The 21,330-nt window shown below is 30.8% G+C and overlaps 1 protein-coding gene and 1 long non-coding RNA gene across 7 annotated transcripts in view; both read right to left on the bottom strand.

The window, feature by feature from the left end:
• The window catches only part of LOC127702967 (uncharacterized), a 44,260-nt gene that overhangs the window by 8,403 nt on the left and 14,527 nt on the right, over positions 1-21,330 (bottom strand). Inside the window, exons 14-25 of one of the 6 annotated variants that reach the window (XM_052207322.1) lie at positions 19,654-19,704; positions 14,922-14,948; positions 12,950-13,088; positions 12,111-12,217; positions 8,428-8,575; positions 7,144-7,372; positions 6,518-6,587; positions 5,394-5,408; positions 3,820-4,094; positions 2,098-2,373; positions 1,130-1,486; positions 191-519 (exon numbers count right to left, since the gene is read on the bottom strand). In XM_052207322.1, coding sequence (XP_052063282.1) covers positions 191-519; positions 1,130-1,486; positions 2,098-2,373; positions 3,820-4,094; positions 5,394-5,408; positions 6,518-6,587; positions 7,144-7,372; positions 8,428-8,575; positions 12,111-12,217; positions 12,950-13,088; positions 14,922-14,948; positions 19,654-19,704 — 2,023 coding nt within the window. Of the gene's footprint in view, positions 1-190; positions 520-1,129; positions 1,487-2,097; positions 2,374-3,819; positions 4,095-5,393; positions 5,409-6,517; positions 6,588-7,143; positions 7,373-8,427; positions 8,576-12,110; positions 12,218-12,949; positions 13,089-14,921; positions 14,949-18,559; positions 18,587-19,653; positions 19,705-21,330 lie in introns of all 6 variants that reach the window. The other 5 variants (XM_052207323.1, XM_052207324.1, XM_052207325.1 and 2 more) reach the window with 5 other exon arrangements.
• On the bottom strand, positions 16,800-18,553 carry LOC127702968 (uncharacterized). The gene is made up of 3 exons (XR_007982606.1): positions 17,448-18,553; positions 17,210-17,400; positions 16,800-17,133 (listed from the first exon to the last, which is right to left on the bottom strand). It is a non-coding gene; the product is annotated as an uncharacterized LOC127702968 (long non-coding RNA).

The raw sequence follows: 21,330 nt of genomic DNA, 5'->3' as shown, positions 1-21,330 counted from the left end.
TTTAAAAATGTGGTATTGAGGTAAAAAAAATATGGATCCATAAAATAATAAGTATTTCATGTCAATTTCTTTATTGTTTTCTGTATAAGCCCTCATCCCATCTTTCACTGTCAAACTTTGCTTCTCTCTGAGGCTTGATATGGTATAAACACTTTAACCAATATGGAATAATCTATAAATATCACAATACCTGACTTCTTTATCCCCATCCAGGAATTGCACCATCATTTCCGTGATAAAATCCTTATCCCTGATACCAAGTTTACTGAGAGCCTGTAAAGCTGCCACTATAAATGACTTCTGATCGTCTACGAGACAAGTTGGTGGATCCTTAGGACTATTTAACACTGAGATAATTGTCTTACTAACAGAATGTGCCGTAGGATCAGAAATATTCTCCTGTGTGTATAACATGGATAGAGAATCGGTGATCTTTGTTTTAAATACATACTCTGCCACTCGTAACAGTCTACTTAACATTGTCATGAAGGTGTCAGCATTCCAAGGTTTAGGGAAAGTCTGTAAAGTAAAGTACATCTTTTAAAACCTAAATCGATCTTTTATTATATCCAACTTAATACATAACATAATAATTTAATTTTAGATGTAACACATCTTCTGATTGGCTGAAAGTTTTTTGTCTATCAGCTTATAGACATATTTTTGATTTACTCCTTAAACATGGAATTTAGAATTAAATCATAAGGAATGACTGTAATATTTTTACTGTATATGCTAATTAATTAAAAGTAGCATGGACTTGTGCTTTCTGTTCCTATTATGTAATTGGCATAACATTAAAAAATGAAAGAACCTTAGTGAGCGCGCTCACATACCCCACGTCCCCACATTGTCATTAGAGAAATAAAATAAGTGTAAGAAAAAAAAATTGAATCATGATTTCCTGTCAATATGCACATCTACATAGTATGTCCTTATTATCTGAAAAGGTTTCATGAAATTCTGTTGTGTGGTTTGAGAGGAGTTGCGATGACAAGAAACAGGACTGACGGCCTGACGGACAGACAGACGGACGGACAGACGGGTCAAAAACATTATACCCTCCGCAACTCGTTGCGTGGGGTATAATAATTATTGCAATGAAATAATATAAACATATGAAACTTACATTTTCATTACAATTAGGGAAGTATTTATCAAACCAATCAGAGCCCTGGAATTGAGTGACATAATTTGGTAGTGGTGTTTCTGGTCTGGGTGGTGTTGGTGTGCGTTGTCGTGGAGCTGTTGGTTTGACCATCGGTGTTGGAGATTTAGCCCTTTCAACCTTTGGTTGTGGTGGTGGTAGCGTCAATGGTTTAAGTGGTTTAACTTCCCTTCTTGACGGTGGTTTAACTACTGGTTTAGGATCTTTTGGTGGTGATGGAGGTTTAGCAAAGGATGATTCTTTAGATCTGATAGCCTCTGCCATTTCTGTTGGAGATCTTGGTGTAAGTGTGACAGTAGAGGCATCATCGTCATCGTCCTGTAAATTAAAAGATAACAAACATTATGGTTGTGCACAATAATATTGTTTCTAACTTCTAAATCTATGTATTCATCTTTATTTATTTTGTTATTTTGTACTTTCTTTCACTTTAATAGATAATGACTTCAAATAACCTGTGGCCAATGGCGTACAGGGCAGTAAGTAAAGTAGGTAAGTCAAAAAACCTGGTCACTGCTATCTACTATCTCTGAAATCATTCTGTAAAGCTCAACTTTAAACCAAATTCACTTTATTTCCAACTAGCACATCTGTAGGAGTATTGAATATAAAAATAAGAAGATGTGGTATGAATGCCAATGAGACAAATCTCCACAAGAGACCAAATGACACAGACATTAACAACTATGGGTCACTGTACAGCCTTCAACAATGAGCAAAACCCATACTGCATAGTTAGCTATAAAGGACCCGAAAAGACAAATGTAAAACAATTCAAACGAGAAAACTAACTGGCTGATTTATGTACAAATTATTGAACGAATTAATGTATGAAAAGGAAAGAAATTAACTCAGATCCTGCTGCACAAAAGTTAAGTTTATATGAAAATCTTTTACAAACTGTATCCGGAAAGTACTAAAAATAATACCTGTTGAGATGGTGGTTTAGACATAATGTCCTTGAACTTCGACATCAATCCAGATGATTGACGACTGCCAGTGGTAGGTGTGGCTAGTTCTTTGTCTTTATCAAACTCATGAACTGTGTCCTTCTTACTAAATGTCACTTCACGTTTGGCGGGAGACTTCGGTGAAATGATCGGACTGTCTGATTTAATACTTTCTTTCTCTCCCCAGTCATCTATAACAAATTCTAAATGATTGTCTTCTGTTTCTTCCTCTTCTACAGGTTGTTCTTCTACTTCCTGTCGGACAAATAGAGAATAGAATATGTATATTATTGAATAGAGAATAGAATATGTATATTATTGAATAGAATATGTATATTATTGAATAGAGAATAGAATATGTATATTATTGAATAGAGAAAAGAATATGTATATTATTGAATAGAGAATAGAATATGTATATTATTGAATAGAGAATAGAATATGTATATTATTGAATAGAGAAAAGAATATGTATATTATTGAATAGAGAATAGAATATGTATATTATTGAATAGAGAAAAGAATATGTATATTATTGAATAGAGAATAGAATATGTATATTATTGAATAGAGAAAAGAATATGTATATTATTGAATAGAGAAAAGAATATGTATATTATTGAATAGAGAATAGAATATGTATATTATTGAATAGAGAAAAGAATATGTATATTATTGAATAGAGGATAGAATATGTATATTATTGAATAGAGAAAAGAATATGTATATTATTGAATAGAGAATAGAATATGTATATTATTGAATAGAATATGTATATTATTGAATAGAGAATAGAATATGTATATTATTGAATAGAATATGTATATTATTGAATAGAGAATAGAATATGTATATTATTGAATAGAATATGTATATTATTGAATAGAGAATAGAATATGTATATTATTGAATAGAGAAAAGAATATGTATATTATTGAATAGAGAATAGAATATGTATATTATTGAATAGAGAAAAGAATGTGTATATTATTGAATAGAGAAAAGAATATGTATATTATTGAATAGAGAATAGAATATGTATATTATTGAATAGAGAAAAGAATATGTATATTATTGAATAGAGAACAGAATATGTATATTATTGAATAGAGGATAGAATATGTATATTATTGAATAGAGAAAAGAATATGTATATTATTGAATAGAGAATAGAATATGTATACTATTGAGGCTAAGTGTGAAAAACATAAAATTAACAGTTTATTTAGAAAAAAATAGGAGTTTTGGATGCTAGCCAACCACAAAACACCTGAAATAACTGGATTTTCCGTAGAAATAGTCTAACAAACACGAGATTTTTAAGTATCGATAGATGAAATGTTCTGCTGGACATTTGGATTAAATAAAGACTTATAAGATATATATCTTGTGGAGGATTAATAAGAAGACAATTTAAACTGAATTTTGTAAAATGATACCAAGGTCATCAGTCTAATATAATGTAAATTCAGAAATTATTGCCTGCATTTATGATTGCGATTTTTGAAGGATGGACAAAAATGTGAGATTAATAATTGTAATTTAAGGAAAATCTGCATCAGATATCAGAATGAGAGTTCTTTAAGTATTGCTATCTCAACTAGCCACATTATTTGTATTAATCTAAACCTCACAATAATCTGATAATTTCTTAATTTACAGTAATTCAAACAAAATTTTTCTACTTTATGAACACAGTACCTCTTCCTCAGGTTCAGGAACAACCATCTTGCCGTCCTCAAATGTGGGGAGTTTCCATGTATCCTTGGGAGGTGGGGGAGGTGGTGGAGGCCATAGTATTTTGGTTAATACAGAGTTAGGTACCAGACCACTCTTTGCAGCACTACTTGTAGCACTCTCATAGGCAGCATGCAGTGGCTCTGGTGGCGTGCCCTGTGATTTTCTGAATGTACTGGATCTTGACAATGGTGGGAAGAAACCTGATGGTTCTCTTTCTGGTTTCCACGGTTCATCTTCTACAAAATGATGTTCATATGATGAAGATGATGAAAGATGAAAGAAGTTCTTCCTTATAACACTATACAATCTTAGAATAAGAAATTCAATTAGTGCTACTCACATAACAGTAAAGAGAACATATAATACAATCTTATGATCTTATGGCCACACAATACCTGGTCATTAATATTAAGGAGATTCTGTGACTGAAGTATGTATCAGATTTGTGTCTAAAAATGAAATTTTCTGTGTTTGGTGTATGGCAGATATCTATTGAAAACATTTTACTTTTGTAATTTTAATACTTTAAATTCAGAAACTGTTGATATGCTAATTAATTAATGCGAAGTGAAACACATTGTTCAGGGACGCAATACAAATTTTACAATTATTACCTTTCAAAGTCACTTGAGTTCAACACCAGTATTTGTTGAGGTTTATGTTGCTCAATCTTTAGTTTTCTGTGTAGTGTTTGGTTTTATTGGTATTTTGTTGTTTCTTTTGGACATGGAGTTGTCTGTTTTATTGTCAACTTACTAGTTTTTTATTGACACTTTGGTATCTTTTCCCAAATTCATAAAGGAATATTCATTAAATTTTAGTGTTAAAAAAGTGTTTAACACAGTAATCTGTGGGATAAATTATATCTTCTACAGTACTGCTGAAAACAAAACTCTACAAGGGTGTTTTTTTCTTAGAAATTAAATGAAAGAGCTAACTTCATCCACTTCAACTAAATCTAAGAAATATTACTAATTTTGAGTCATTTTCCTTTAAGTCACTTTAACCACTTGTATCTCAGAAATTGTGAGAGCTTGGTTAAATTTAATTTGAAAAGATAGGTAAAAAATCTAAAAAAAAAATCTTCAACAAAAACTACCTAAAATGAACATAATTAAACAAAAATAAGTAAATTCTGTATTCTATTGTTATCCTGGTTTTGAACAATTTTTCTCATTAAATTTATTTGTATTCAAGGAAATTTACACCTTATCTAATTGTGAAAATTTCAGCATTATTGGTCCATTATATAACAACATTTATTACACAGAAACCAAATTGACAATTAATAAAACTGTACCGTACCACGTTACTGCAATTATTTTGCAGATATAACAATGTATCTGCGTTACTGAATATATAAATAATATAAATCGAAACAATACCCATACAATATAGTCATGAAAGAGGTAGGACTAAAGAGACATAAGCCTCCCTAAGAAGTAAAATAATAAGATAGAAATAGGATCTATCTAAAAGCCAGGAATACATACATATATACGTGTGTACATACACAAATATGTGTTATTACTTACTGATCTGTTTAGCAGCTATAGAAATTAAATATTTTTGTTATTATGATAATAAGTTTAAAAATCTTCATTAAATATATTAAAATGAAAGATTTTGTAAATCACTACTTATTTACTGAAAACCAAATTTTATGCAAATATTTTTTTAATGTCTTAAGCCCTTTAGCCAACTTTTAGCCAACTTAACATAGATTAATTTTGAGATTTGCTGATTTAAGTTGATGAACTTTAATAAGTGAACATCAGAACTTGACTCATTCACAACAATATCTAAAGTTATTTTCTTCATTTTCAAAGCTGAATAAATAACTGACTCATGATAATTAGCAGGTTTACAATATAAGTTGTAACATTCTTCAGAATAGTCAGCATGTAAGCTTATTGTTAAGTGTTAGACTGAAGATGGTATTCATATTTCTATGTATGTATTTATAATAAAGATCATACATAAACAAAACTTCTTTCCTGGTCTGATCAGATTAAAAAGGTTTCTGGTTTCCACAGGTTAATTCACTTAGGGCTATTCCATTAAAATGTATGTGGGAGGGTAGGGAGGGAAGTTTAATTATTGAATGTGGGTCATGGGTCTTTTTTCAGTATGCGTCTATTACCATTATGCAAAATTATCTAAAAAATGGTTCTTGGTTGTAGGGATATTTTGAAAGTCCCTTCCTACCCTCCCACATACATTTTAATGGAATAGCCCTTAAGATGAAGTATCACAATGCAGATATAGGCTTAAAAAGGGTTCAGTTTGGACAGATAACAAATATCCAGAAACTCTATCAAATTCCATATTCTACAATTTCATGCTTTCATCATTAGCTTCAAGCAAAGTCACTAAAAATTTGAATATCAATAAGTCTTTAAATTTAAGGTTTCCCCTCTACCCACAAGTTCCTTGAAAACTAATACCCAAACTGGTACCCAAAAAGTATTTATGAATTCAGATTATTAAATTGATTTTGATGAGAATCAAGAAAGCAAAGATAATTTCTATGATATCATAAAGCTTAAAAGTTTTAGAATTTTTATCCGATGCATTTGTAGGATAGAAATAGAATTAGAATTAATATATAACTAATGTAGTAATGTAATATTATTAAAATATCACCGTAAACATTTACCTTCGTCTATTTCACCTCTCCTCATGTAATCACTAGCAGTATCACTGGGAAATGGGTCATCTGGTGGAATCTGTAAATTACAAAACAAATATATAATATGCTGTTCTTAATACAATTATAAAAAAAAAATCATCAGAATGCATTCCAATCAAAATAGTTGGAAATCAATAATAAAGTTGAAGAGAACTAAATGCCAATTCTTCCTACAAGTTGTGAAAAATCTGGCTATGGTCATTTGTGCCAATAGTACAAAAACCTTAGTGTCTGCAAGGATTTAACTAAGCTACTTTTTAAAGTGATATATTGATCATCACAGAATTTAAAGGCTTTTCAACTTTGTAATTGATTTCCACTGTTTTGATTGGAGTGCATTCTGATGAAAAAAATATTTAAACTTTAAGATATAAAAACCTGAGAAATATAACAATATATATTTAAAACCCAAGCCATGTGTATAATTGGGAAACTATCTTAATTTCTTTCCCAAAAAATATACATCCAAAACCTTTAAATATTTGTAATAGAAATAATGTCAATAAAAAAAGAAATAAACCACCTCTTGCTTATTTGAAATGGCCACCTGCAGAGAACAGCTAAATGAAGAAAATTTAATCAGATCAACTTACTGTTAACCTAGGTTTGTCATAAAACATCTTCATGTAGTTCTTAAATGCTCTATCTTGTTCTTCCTGTGTCATCAGCTTTGGTTTCTTGGCAGCAAATTCACCTTCCCTTATTTTCTGTAGTTCATAATCTCTCTTTGATAACACAGCAAAAGCTGCTTCTTTTATTTTCTTTTCTCTAGTTACCTCTTCCTCCTCCTCTGGAGTGAGTTTGTCCTCAAAATGATCATATCTACAGTGGAAATAATCAATATGCTGAACTGATTGGCCAAAAATTTTGATTCAAGAAACATTTTGTAAATTCTGAATTACAAGAAGACTACACACATCGTACAACTATTAATTCTGAATATCTGTTGACAGAAAGTTCGTTTCTGACAAATGACAACTCATCATTGCCAAGCTGATGACAAAATTTCAAGTAATTCTGTTCAGTAGTACATGTAATTGAGAATAAAGTGACGAAAATTTTTAAGTTCATTCAACATATTTAAAACCTCAAAATATCAAGACAGGAAGTAGGTGTCCAACAGTTCCAAAAAGTGGTCTTAGGTTACAACTCATCATTGTCAAGCTTCTGATTAAATATAAAGTTATTCTGTACAGCTGTACTTAAGAAAAGTATTACAGAATTATTTGTTAGACAAATGGATGGACAAACAGATGGACAGACCAGGTAAATGCAAAATAGCCCCCACTATATAGTTGGGGTATAATAAAATAATTCAACTTAAATGATGCTCCATGAAGAGGTATTCAGGCTTGTCATACTTAGCATTAAGCAACTTGAAATTTTGACTATTTCTTTCAATAATATAACCAATGGCTAATCTTTTAAGGGCCCTTTTATTAATTAAAGTACTTATATCATATCCCAAGCTTTAGGAATGTCTGGGTTTGAGCATTCCTGATGAAGGCAAATTTATAAAAACATTTGAGACACATCAAATTTATTTAAGGAATGACTGTAATATTTTTTCTGTCTATGAAGAAATAACATCAAAAATGTGGTGCACACTGAATAACCCTTGTAGCGTGTTATTTTAAAGTGTGCACCACATTTTTTTATGTTATTTCAAATAGACAGAAAAAATATTAAAGTTTTTTCTTATAATTTAATTCTAAATTCCATTTTAAACCGTAGTAAACCATGATGACGTCACGGTCACATGACAAAACTATATGTCTATGAGCTGATAAATAAAACAACATCAGTCAATCGGAAGACGCGTTACATCCAAAATTAAATTATAAAGTTTTATATTCATTTTATTAGAATATACTTACTTGAATGATGAATGTGATTTCTTTATTCTAGTAAAGTCTCTCTTTGACAGTGTCTTTAGTTTCAATGCATCAAAGGGTAAAGGCTGTTCTTTCTTTGGTTGGACAAACTTCATAGAAACCATCTTCAATCTGTATCCTTTTGGAAGGTCTTAAAGGAAGCAATATTTCTGTGTTTTAACATTGCTAAATATTTTTATATTCTATGTATAAGTCCTTTTGTTAGAGAAAAATCCTTACTTGTTACTCCATGAAGCAATTGTTCATCATCTGATTAAATTTGACCTTCTGAATAAATGGGCATTATGTTGGTTTTTTCCCCATACAGACATAAGTGCATTTGAACAATTTCTTGAATACATATTGAAATTAACCAATAGTAAGAAAAGTTAAAAAAAAAAAGAGAGAAAAGAGAACTAAAATGAGGCCAAAGCAATATGACATATGTCAGACATATGCTTGTTATAACGAATATTGCAAACACTTTCAGCCAATCAGAAGACATTTTACATCCAAAATTAAATTATTGAGTGACACACCTAATCCTAACAAGAGTGCACAAGCTGAAATGTCTCGCCTTCTTTACTAACCATTGATTTTATGTTGATAGTCCTAAATATAACGCTTTACTACAAATAACACATAAACTTAACATGATCCAAGAAAATGAGGTCAAGGTCAGATAAACCAAACGAGAAATACATGTACACCTTACAATCATTCAATAAACCAAACATAGTTGACCTATTGCTTATAGTTTCTAAGAAACAGTCTTAACCAAGAAAACTTAACATTGACCAATGAACCATGAAAATGAGGTCAAGGTCAGATGAACCTTGCCAGACAGACATGTACACCTTACAATCAATTTATGCATTAAATATAGTTGACCTATTGCTTATAGTATCTAAGAAACAAACTTAACCATGAAAACTTAACATTGACCAATGAACCATGAAAATGAGGTCAAGGTCAGATGATACTTGCCAGACAGACATATACACCTTACAATCCTTCCATACAACAAATATAGTTGATCTATTGCTTATAGTTGAAGAAAAACAGACCAAAACACAAAAACTTAACACTGAGAAATGAATCGTGAAAATGAGGTCAAGGTCAAATAAAACCTACGAGACTGACATGTACATCATAAAATATTTCCATACACCAAATATAGTTGACCTATTGCATATAGTATTAGAAAAAAAGACCAAAACTCAAAAACTTAACTTTGACCACTGAACCATGAAAATGAGGTCAAGGTCAGATGACACCTACCAGTTGGACATGTACACCTTACAATCATTCCATATACCAAATATAGTAGACCTACTGCTAATAGTATCTGCTATATGGACTTGACCACAAAAACTTAACATTGTTCACTGATCCATGAAATGAGGTCGAGGTCAAATGAAAATTGTCTGACGGGCATGAGAACCTTGCAAGGTACGCACATACTAAATATAGTTATCCTATTACTCATAATAAGAAAGAAATTAACATTACAAAAAAAGTAGACTTTTTTTTCAAGTAGTCACTGAACCATGAAAATGAGGTCAAGGACAATGGACATATGACAGACGGAAACTTCGTAACATAAGGCATCTATATACAAAGTATGAAGCATCCAAGTCTTCTAGCATCTAAAATATAAAGCTTTTAAGAAGTTAGCTAACGCCCCCGCCGGATCACTATCCCTATGTCGAGCTTTCTGCGACAAAAGTCGCAGGCTCGACAAAAACTTTACTAGACCACTGGAGCATGAAAAATAGGTCAAATCAGGTGACACTGACTGTGAATATAACTAAGCAATAAATTCAAAAGTTAAATAATAGAAAAATTATAAGCCATCCAGCACAAGAAACTTCTTTACGTTAATCTTTGAGACAATCCAATGTTTACCTTCACATCATTAAAGGGGCACTAGCTGTCAAATTCATGTTCACCGATTTGACTCAAATTCTCATATTTGATTAATATCAATGTAAAACATTTATCCAAATCATTAAAAGTCTAAAATAAACAATTTACAGAGCATGGGCTCAATAATATGTAGCTTTGTTTCCTGTGTATTTTAGTCTAGACGCCATCTAATTAACTATCGGGTTGACCTCCGAAAACCACCAATGGCCATATAAGGTATATAAACATAAATATAGATATAAATAGATTAAGCTAACTCGTGCAATTGGATTTTTCTAGGTCTATTCAATTTCATATTATAGATTAAAAATATATGTTAATCATCGTTTTTACCTGTATAAGCATGATTTTTTGTCGATCGAATCAGTCAATCAAATGATTTACCTTTGTTTCACTTTCAATGTTGACATTCTTTTCCTTTAAATGACTGATCACACACGATTCATGCGTTATCCATCTCTAGCCAAGGGGTTAAATTGAAGTTCACATGAATACGGATTCAATGAGGTCGAATTATTCACTTGCAAGTGAATAACTAATCTTCAATGTTTCTTAGCTCATTTTGTCAAAATTGAACCATACTTGCTGCTAAAAGCGAATTATTATCTCACTATTTCACTTTCATTAATGATTGAACAAAAAAAATCCTATTTTAGATTTTTGTTGAGCCTTCGACTTTAGTCGAAAAAGTGAGACATAGCGATCCTACATTCCGTTGGCGTCTTCCACAAATATTCACTCTGTGGTTAAAGTTTTTGAAATTTTAATAACTTTCTTAAACTATCCTGGATTTCTACCAAACTTGGACAGAAGCTTGTTTATGATCATAAGATAGTATCCAGAAGTAAATTTTGTAAAAAAAAATTCCATTTTTTCCGTATTTTACTTATAAATGGACTTAGTTTTTCTGCCGGGAAATATTACATTCACTCTGTGGTTAAAGTTTTTACAATTTTAATAACTTTCTTAAACTATCCTGGGTTTGTTCCAAACTTGGACAGAAGCTTGTTTATGATCATAAGATAGTATATAGAAGTAAATTTTGTAAAAAAATAAATCCATTTTTTCCTTATTTTACTTTTAAATGGACTTAGATTTTCTGCCAGGAAACAACACATTCACTCTGTGGTTAAAGTTTTTAAAATTTTAATAAGTTTCTTATACTATTTTGGATTTGTACCAAACTTGGACAGAAGCTGAGCTTGTTTATGATCAAAAGCTAGTCTAGAAGGAAATTTTGTAAAAAAATAAATCCATTTTTTCCGTATTTCACTTTTAAATGGACTTAGATTTTCTGCCAGGAAACAACATATTCACTCTGTGGTTAAAGTTTTAAAAATTTTAATAACTTTCTTATACTATTTTGGATTTGTACCAAACTTGGACAGAAGCTTGTTTATGATCAAATGCTAGTATCTAGAAGGAAATTTTGTTTTCTTCCAGTTAACATTACATTCAGTCTGCAGTTAAAGTTTTTAAACATTTATTTGATTCATAAACTATCCTGGATTTTTACCAAACTTGGACAGATGCTTCTTACAATCAAAAGATAGTATCAAGAGGAATATTTTTATTGATTTACTTCCTCATTTTTGTTGAGCCTGTGATTAACAGAAAAAGTAGGCGAGACACTGGGTTCCGTGGAACCCTTACGAATTTTTTATATATCTCGTAGCTAGTGCCCCTTTAACATAAAGGAAATTTGGCATTTCAATGTACTTTAATATCTAAAAAGGGCATTTTAATTTTAAACTTACAATGTTGATGAGGGATAAGGTACAAGTGGTTTCCAATGCCAACCAATAAATCTCCCTTCTCACTACAGAACCCTAGACTGTATGGCATAGTCTTCAACTTTAGTAACCTATAAATAGATAAATACATTGGTGAGACTATAACAATAAATCTCCCTTCTCACTACAGAACCCTAGACTGTATGGCATAGTCTTTAACTTTAGTAACCTATAAATAGATAAGTACATTGGTGAGACTATAACAATAATTCTCCCTTCTCACAACAGAACCCTAAACTGTAAGGCATAGTCTTTAACCTCAGTAACCTGTAAATAATTAATAAATCTTTGGTGAGCTTAAGACATTAACTGTCATGAATCTGATACATCATGTTACAAACACAATTAACCTGAACTGGATTTTACTACTTCCTGATACAAATTGTACCATCTATATCAAAATAGGCTTTAGTCTGAGGACACTATCACACTACTAGAATAATCAGTTGATTTTAATCCTTTCAGATAGTTATAGTTCTGTTTATACCAAAAGAAGCTTCCTTTTGAGACACCATGACACTACTAACTGGTACCTGGTCAGCTGATTTTCCTCATTCGAGATATGTAAGGTTCAAAACATACCACCAGAGTCTTTAGTCTGAGGTCACAGTGTCACTACTAGTTTGGTCAGCTGATTTTCCTCATTCGAGATATGTTAAATTCAAAACATACCACCAGAGACTTAATTCTGAGGTCACAGTGTCACTACTAACTTGGTCAGCTGATTTTCCTCATTCAAGATATGTCAAATTCAAAACATACCACTAGAGACTTTAGTCTGAGGTCACAGTGTCACTACTAACCTGATCAGTTGATTTTCATCATTCCAGATACGTATGGTTCCATCCATACCACCAGAAGCATACAACTTAAGCCTTGGACAGCTAGTTAGGCCTGTTATAGAGTCATTATGGTCTTCATCTGGGGAATGGTCAAATCGATCTGCAAATAACAATTCATTACTGTTACTTAATATGTCATATTATAATGATAGTATATTAATCCTGAATATAATACATGTTTGAGTTATTTTTCTGTAAATGAATATGTTATGTTCATTAGGTTGTCTTTCCATGTAATATCAAGTTCTAGCATCAAAATATTTCTGTATATTTTTTTTTCCATTACAGATTGTCTCTCAATTATTGATATTCAAATTCAATAATTCCTGGCAAATTTGTGAACACAAAAATACAAATAACAATAATATTCATTCCTTGACACTTCTATGAATCTTCAAAACACTTTTTTTTTATTATTTAAAGAAAATTTAATATCATCGATTATCAATGTAAATAAATCATTATTGCTGATAGGATTACAGAAACTTATAATGCTTTAATATATTATTAAGCAAAACACATAAAACAACAAAACTATACATATAGATCACAACTGGTTAATTTTCAAAATCAATCATTTTATATATAAAGCATTATGTACAAACAGTATGCAATATCAACATTTTATCACATATTTCAGTGGAAATCATATGATTTAAACTATGTGATAACTGAACTTATCCATGATCCGTACCAATGCCTGGATCAAATATCCAATAACTTTGCCCTGTTCACAATGACACCATAGTGTTCCTAACAACAATAACAGACCTGTAGGGAAGATAATTGTCAACATGGAGCAAAATGATGCAGAACAATTTGATAAACAAGAGAATAATACTAATACTAACAGAAAATTGATGCTGACATTAGATTATTCAAGGACCTGCTATGAACTGTTGGAGAACTTCATAATCCTAAAGGTATTTCACTTGAGGAAATGAACATGTAGCTAAATGCCAAACTGTTCCTGTCAAAGCATTACCTTACCATATAAAAAACTAAGTAGATATTTTATCCATGGGCAGACATTTCTAACTTAAAAATGTTTTGTATTGTCTCCTGTTCCTGTTGTAGCTAATTAGTCAAAAGTACTAAATCAATTTTATTCCCTTTTTATGGGGGGTTTGGTGGACTGTGGGAGGGGTTGTCAGTAAAATAAAAAAAAAAAATATATGTCTGGGATGATGATGGATTATTTCCTGTAACATGAGCAAGACAATAAATATCAATGAACTTTCTTATATTCTATCAAATATGTAGACACACTTCAAAACATTGCTAAAAACATAATATATTTGAGAATATAAGAAAGATTTTGATAACACCTAAAAATGTACCAACCACCAGCAACACAACCTTCTAAGAATGAAAACACACTGACAGACAATAATCCATAATATTGAGACAATGAGAAATGGTTTGACAAGATTTGAAAGAGAGTTTACTATAAATTATGAATATTCATATCATGTTCCCTTGCCATATTTATTATTTAGTTTGCATAATTACTGTTAAATTCTGGCTGTTTTAACGCAAAGTCAGAACTTCCAATGAAAAGGATTGGAAACACACATATTACATATTCCATGCTCCCAAAACAGTGTAATCCAACCTATACATTAGGCCACATCAATCTAATTTTGAGTTTCTTTGGATATTTGCATTACAAATTGAGTTTGATATAGCATTTCCTCAATTCCAGTCTTTTGTCAAAACTATATAACAAAAGTAAATGTCAGACTTCAGTATTTAAAAGAAAGCTTCTTCTTTTTATGCCAATGTTCTTACTCATTAGATCTTGATAAGCAGTTGATGTGTAGCTGTATTTTAGAATTTCTGAAATTGATGCAGGAAATAAATTGCAATTTTCACAAAGCTTAAAACCCAAAGAATGAGAAATGAATTTGATGTGGCCTCAGTAAATACTTACTTTCTTCCTTCTCTGATAGGAGAGTTTCTACAGGATATTAAAGTTAGAAATGAGACATAACCCTATTGTTATACAGAACCCTATTGTTTAATGTTCTACAGAACCCTATTGTTATACAGAACCCTATTGTTATAGAGAACCCTATTGTCATACAGAACCCTATTGTTATACAGAACCCTATTGTTATACAGAACCCTATTGTCATACAGAACCCTATTGTTATACAGAACCCTATTGTTATACAGAACCATATTGTTATACAGAACCCTATTGTTATACAGAACCCTATTGTTATACAGAATGTTATACAGAACCCTATTGTTATACAGAACCTATACAGAACCCTATTGTTATACAGAACCCTATTGTTATACAGAACCTATACAGAACCCTATTGTTATACAGAACCTATACAGAACCCTATTGTTATACAGAACCCTATTGTTATACAGAACCCTATTGTTATACAGAACCTATACAGAACCCTATTGTTATACAGAACCTATACAGAACCCTATTGTTATACAGAACCTATACAGAACCCTATTGTTATACAGAACCCTATTGTTATACAGAACCCTATTGTTATACAGAACCTATACAGAACCCTATTGTTATACAGAACACTATTGTTATACAGAACCCTATTGTTATACAGAACCCTGTTGTTATACAGAACCCTATTGTTATACAGAACCCTATTGTTATACAGAACCTATACAGAACCCTATTGTTATACAGAACCCTATTGTTATACAGAACCCTATTGTTATACAGAACCTATACAGAACCCTATTGTTATACAGAACCTATACAGAACCCTATTGTTATACAGAACCTATACAGAACCCTATTGTTATACAGAACCTATACAGAACCCTATTGTTATGCAGAACCCTATTGTTATACAGAACCTATACAGAACCCTATTGTTATACAGAACCCTATTGTTATACAGAACCCTATTGTTATACAGAACCCTATTGTTATACAGAACCTATACAGAACCCTATTGTTATACAGAACCCTATTGTTATACAGAACCCTATTGTTATACAGAACCTATACAGAACCCTATTGTTATACAGAACCTATACAGAACCCTATTGTTATACAGAACCTATACAGAACCCTACTGTTATACAGAACCCTATTGTTATACAGAACCTATACAGAACCCTATTGTTATACAGAACCTATACAGAACCCTATTGTTATACAGAACCCTATTGTTATACAGAACCCTATTGTTATACAGAACCTATACAGAACCCTATTGTTATACAGAACCCTATTGTTATACAGAACCTATACAGAACCCTATTGTTATACAGAACCTATACAGAACCCTATTGTTATACAGAACCCTATTGTTATACAGAACCCTATTGTTATATACAGAACCCTATTGTTATACAGAACCCTATTGTTATACAGAACCCTATTGTTATATAGAACCCTATTGTTATACAGAACCCTATTGTTATACAGAACCCTATTGTTATATAGAACCCTATTGTTATACAGAACCCTATTGTTATACAGAACCCTATTGTTATACAGAACCTATACAGAACCCTATTGTTATACAGAACCCTATTGTTATACAGAACCTATACAGAACCCTATTGTTATACAGAACCTATACAGAACCCTATTGTTATACAGAACCCTATTGTTATACAGAACCCTATTGTTATACAGAACCCTATTGTTATACAGAACCTATATAGAACCCTATTGTTATACAGAACCTATACAGAACCCTATTGTTATACAGAACCCTATTGTTATACAGAACCCTATTGTTATACAGAACCCTATTGTTATATAGAACCCTATTGTTATACAGAACCCTATTGTTATACAGAACCCTATTGTTATATAGAACCCTATTGTTATATAGAACCCTATTGTTATACAGAACCCTATTGTCATACAGAACCTATATAGAACCCTATTGTTATACAGAACCCTATTGTTATACAGAACCCTATTGTTATACAGAACCCTATTGTTATATAGAACCCTATTGTTATACAGAACCCTATTGTTATACAGAACCCTATTGTTATATAGAACCCTATTGTTATACAGAACCCTATTGTCATACAGAACCTATATAGAACCCTATTGTTATACAGAACCTATACAGAACCCTATTGTTATACAGAACCCTATTGTTATACAGAACCCTATTGTCATACAGAACCTATATAGAACCCTATTGTTATACAGAACCCTATTGTTATACAGAACCCTATTGTCATACAGAACCTATATAGAACCCTATTGTTATACAGAACCTATACAGAACCCTATTGTTATACAGAACCCTATTGTTATACAGAACCCTATTGTTATACAGAACCCTATTGTTATACAGAACCCTATTGTTATACAGAACCCTATTGTTATACAGAACCCTATTGTTATACAGAACCCTATTGTCATACAGAACCCTATTGTTATACAGAACCTATACAGAACCCTATTGTTATACAGAACCCTATTGTTATACAGAACCCTATTGTCATACAGAACCCTATTGTTATACAGAACCCTATTGTCATACAGAACCCTATTGTTATACAGAACCCTATTGTCATACAGAACCCTATTGTTATACAGAACCCTATTGTTATACAGAACCCTATTGTTATACAGAACCCTATTGTTATACAGAACCCTATTGTTATACAGAACCCTATTGTTATACAGAACAGACAGATGCTATCTAGATTATCCTTTATTTGATTAAAAGTTTCATCTTATTTCAAAGCATTTTTGTGACAGTAAAACTGACAATTGATACAACCAAATATTCAAATTAAATCTATGAATTTTCTTTCAAAACTATGTTTGTGATAGTAAAACCGACAATTCAAACAACCAAGTATTCAAATTAAATCTTTCTTCTTCATTTCTAGATTAATCTGTTTTCCATATCCTGTTTTTTTTTTTTGGTAGTATGGTCCATGAATCTGCTTGACAGGATAACACTAAGAAAGTAGTACTTATGCAAGTGATTTTCCAGCCTAAAAATCCACCAGTAAAAATAAGATTCTACCTTGTATGAAAAAAGGTGCAAATTCACAATGCAACTTAAAATAAATTAAGCAAGCAATATATCTGCCACAGACAACTTATACTACCACACAGGTAAAAAGTAAAATTCTATTTTTTGAATCACACAAGCCACACGAGTCTTATTTTTAACAATCCTTTATATTAACTTGCTGTAACCGAGTCATCAATATAATAATACTACAAGAAAATTTATATATCTACAAAGGTTCAGAAAGAATAAAGGCAGAACACAGATAGGTAAACATTCAAAGGAAAACTTTATGATGTAGAATAAAAAACAAAAATTTTAATGTTCTTTGATAAAAATGCATGTTTGTCTATCGTACTTTTCCTATGTCATGAATAATCATTTAGAAAAAGCTTTTCATTAAATAGTCAAACAAGACTTCTGTAAATTTAGAATTAGCTTTTAGTAAATCTATATAAAATTCTATATATACAAAAACATGGCCTACTAAAGACGTACAATTTTAATGTACTACAATATCCTTTGAATGTTTACTATATATAGTTTAGGTAAAATAAATTGGCAAGTGCAAAAAGGTAACCTGTTTGATCTTTGGGCATGTTAAAAACTGAAAAGTGGAATAAAATATATTAAATTCAATGGACATGTAAATATGTGTAATTAACATATACTGGATTAAGTACAAACAAAAAACATTCAATTCTCAGTTTGTCTGACATAACATGTATAGGTCATTAAATATAGCACTGACCAGACTGTAACTATGTTTTTGTTTGTAGATTATCCAGTTAATGTGCATTGGAATGACACAAGGATCAAGTGTATGTGTATATTATTGTGTACGGGACCAATAACAAGTGTAAACAAATTCTTTTTTGAACAAAACAATGCATTCCTGTCATAAAAACAAATGTGTAACATTCTTCTGTGGTAAATGCTTGAAAGGTTAAGTCTTAAAACAATCTTTGAATACCCTCAATTCAATAAGATGTATCACATGACGCTGTCATTCTCTCTTTCAGTCATTATATTATAATGCAAAGTATAAAGAAAATGCAATTGATAAAGAAACATTTACTATTAAAATAAAATGATTTCAGAGCAAAGGATTTTTACTGCAATCTTCAAAATTTTGTAAAAGTGTTAAAATCTAAAATTAACTTTTTTCGGAATACCATTATATAAATTGAACAATACTATTGGCAATGACCTTTAATTAAAAAAGGTCTTACTAAGATTTAAAAATTCCTAATGGTTCTAAACTAAACATGGAATTTTAACATTATGTAATTGAAAAATTGTAATACCATTATAAGCTTTTTCATATCTTAAGGGTGTTGTAGTCATGAACCATAGACAAATCGACCAATTCACTGGAAATTCAATAGATGCTAAGGTTTTACTTTTCAAGCAAATACTCTTCAAAATACAGACAGGTTTTCAAAAGTCGAATATGAATGGTCAAGAATCATTTTTGGAATAAAATAATTATTAGTCAATACTTCTGTAGATCATTCAAAAGAATACCGATACTAATGTAGAATTAAAATTGAAAAGTTTCTCAAAACAATTCAGCAAATAATTATTCAGAATATTTACAACAGATAAGGTCTTTTTTCTTTTCAACTTTTCAAAACCATGGTGAAACAAAATTATCTCCTCTTTCTGACTTACTATTTAAAACCTCAGCGGTTGCTTTTAAGTCAGCTTTGCCTTGCTGGTGAGCTAAATTTACATTACAATATGTTTATTTTTAGTTAGGTTTTCTATACATTATACATATCAAATAATTTTAATATTGAAGGAAAACATTTGATGCTAACCAACTTCATATGTTTTTAAAATACTGTGAAACAACTTAAAACATTCATGTGCGTCAACAATTATTGTGGTTTGCTGAATATAACCTAGTTCATGGGATCTTTAATTTCTGGTATAACAAAACACATCTTTGAAAATTTGTATTATGTAGAAAAATATCATTTCAAGGTTTGAGTCAACCATGAAAAATACTAATACCAGTTATACCAGAACAGTATTACTTCATTAAAAATCTATCTAACATTTCTCTGACAACAGTATGAAGATGGTTAACAAGGTAGTTACATCTACTTATATACAGACACCACAAGTGGGTATATCATTTTTGTCGAGCCTTCGACTTTAGTCGAAAAAGCGAGACATAGCAATCCTACATTCCGTCGGCTTTGTCGGCGACGGCGGCGGCGTCCACAAATATTCACTCTGTGGTTAGAGTTTTTGAAATTTTAATAACTTTCTTAAACTATCCTGGATTTCTACCAAACTTGGACAGAAGCTTGTTTATGATCATAAGATAGTATCCAGAAGTAAATTTTGTAAAAATAAAATTCCATTTTTTCCGTATTTTACTTATAAATGGACTTAGTTTTTCTGCCGGGAAATATTACATTCACTCTGTGGTTAAAGTTTTTAAAATTTTAATAACTTTCTTAAACTATCCTGGGTTTGTACCAAACTTGGACAGAAGCTTGTTTATGATCATAAGATAGTATCTAGAAGTAAATTTTGTAAAAAAATAAATCCATTTTTTTCCGTATTTTACTTTTAAATGGACTTAGATTTTCTGCCAGGAAACAACACATTCACTCTGTGGTTAAAGTTTTTAAAATTTTAATAACTTTCTTATACTATTTTGGATTTGTACCAAACTTGGACAGAAGCTTGTTTATGATCAAAAGCTAGTATCTAGAAGTAAATTTTGTAAAAAAATAAATCCATTTTTTCCGTATTTTACTTTAAAATGGACTTAGATTTTCTGCCAGGAAACAACATATTCACTCTGTGGTTAAAGTTTTTAAAATTTTAATAACTTTCTTATACTATTTTGGATTTGTACCAAACTTGGACAGAAGTTTGTTTATGATCAAATGCTAGTATCTAGAAGGAAATTTTGTTTTCTTCCAGTTAACATTACATTCAGTCTGCAGTTAAAGTTTTTAAACATTTATTAGATTCATAAACTATCCTGGATTTTTACCAAACTTGGACAGATGCTTCTTACAATCAAAAGATAGTATCAAGAGGAATATTTTTATTGATTTACTTCCTCATTTTTGTTGAGCCTGCGATTAACAGAAAAAGTAGGCGAGACACTGGGTTCCGCGGAACCCTTACAAAATGTAAAATGCACAAGATTAAATATGGAATACAGTAGTTTTCATATATGGATATTATTTTTTGTTAAATTTTCATTTTTGGCTGTGTCTTTTCTTTTTATATACTTGCACAGCAAAATTTTCAAATTCCCAACAAATACCTTTTTCTCACTCCGCAAAGAAAATTGTTAGCCACAAATTTTTTATCATATAA

This window comes from Mytilus californianus, unplaced genomic scaffold (genome assembly GCF_021869535.1).
Source record: "Mytilus californianus isolate M0D057914Y unplaced genomic scaffold, xbMytCali1.0.p SCAF_5, whole genome shotgun sequence".
NCBI lineage: Eukaryota > Metazoa > Mollusca > Bivalvia > Mytilida > Mytilidae > Mytilus > Mytilus californianus.
This window is presented reverse-complemented; position numbering and strand designations above follow the sequence as displayed.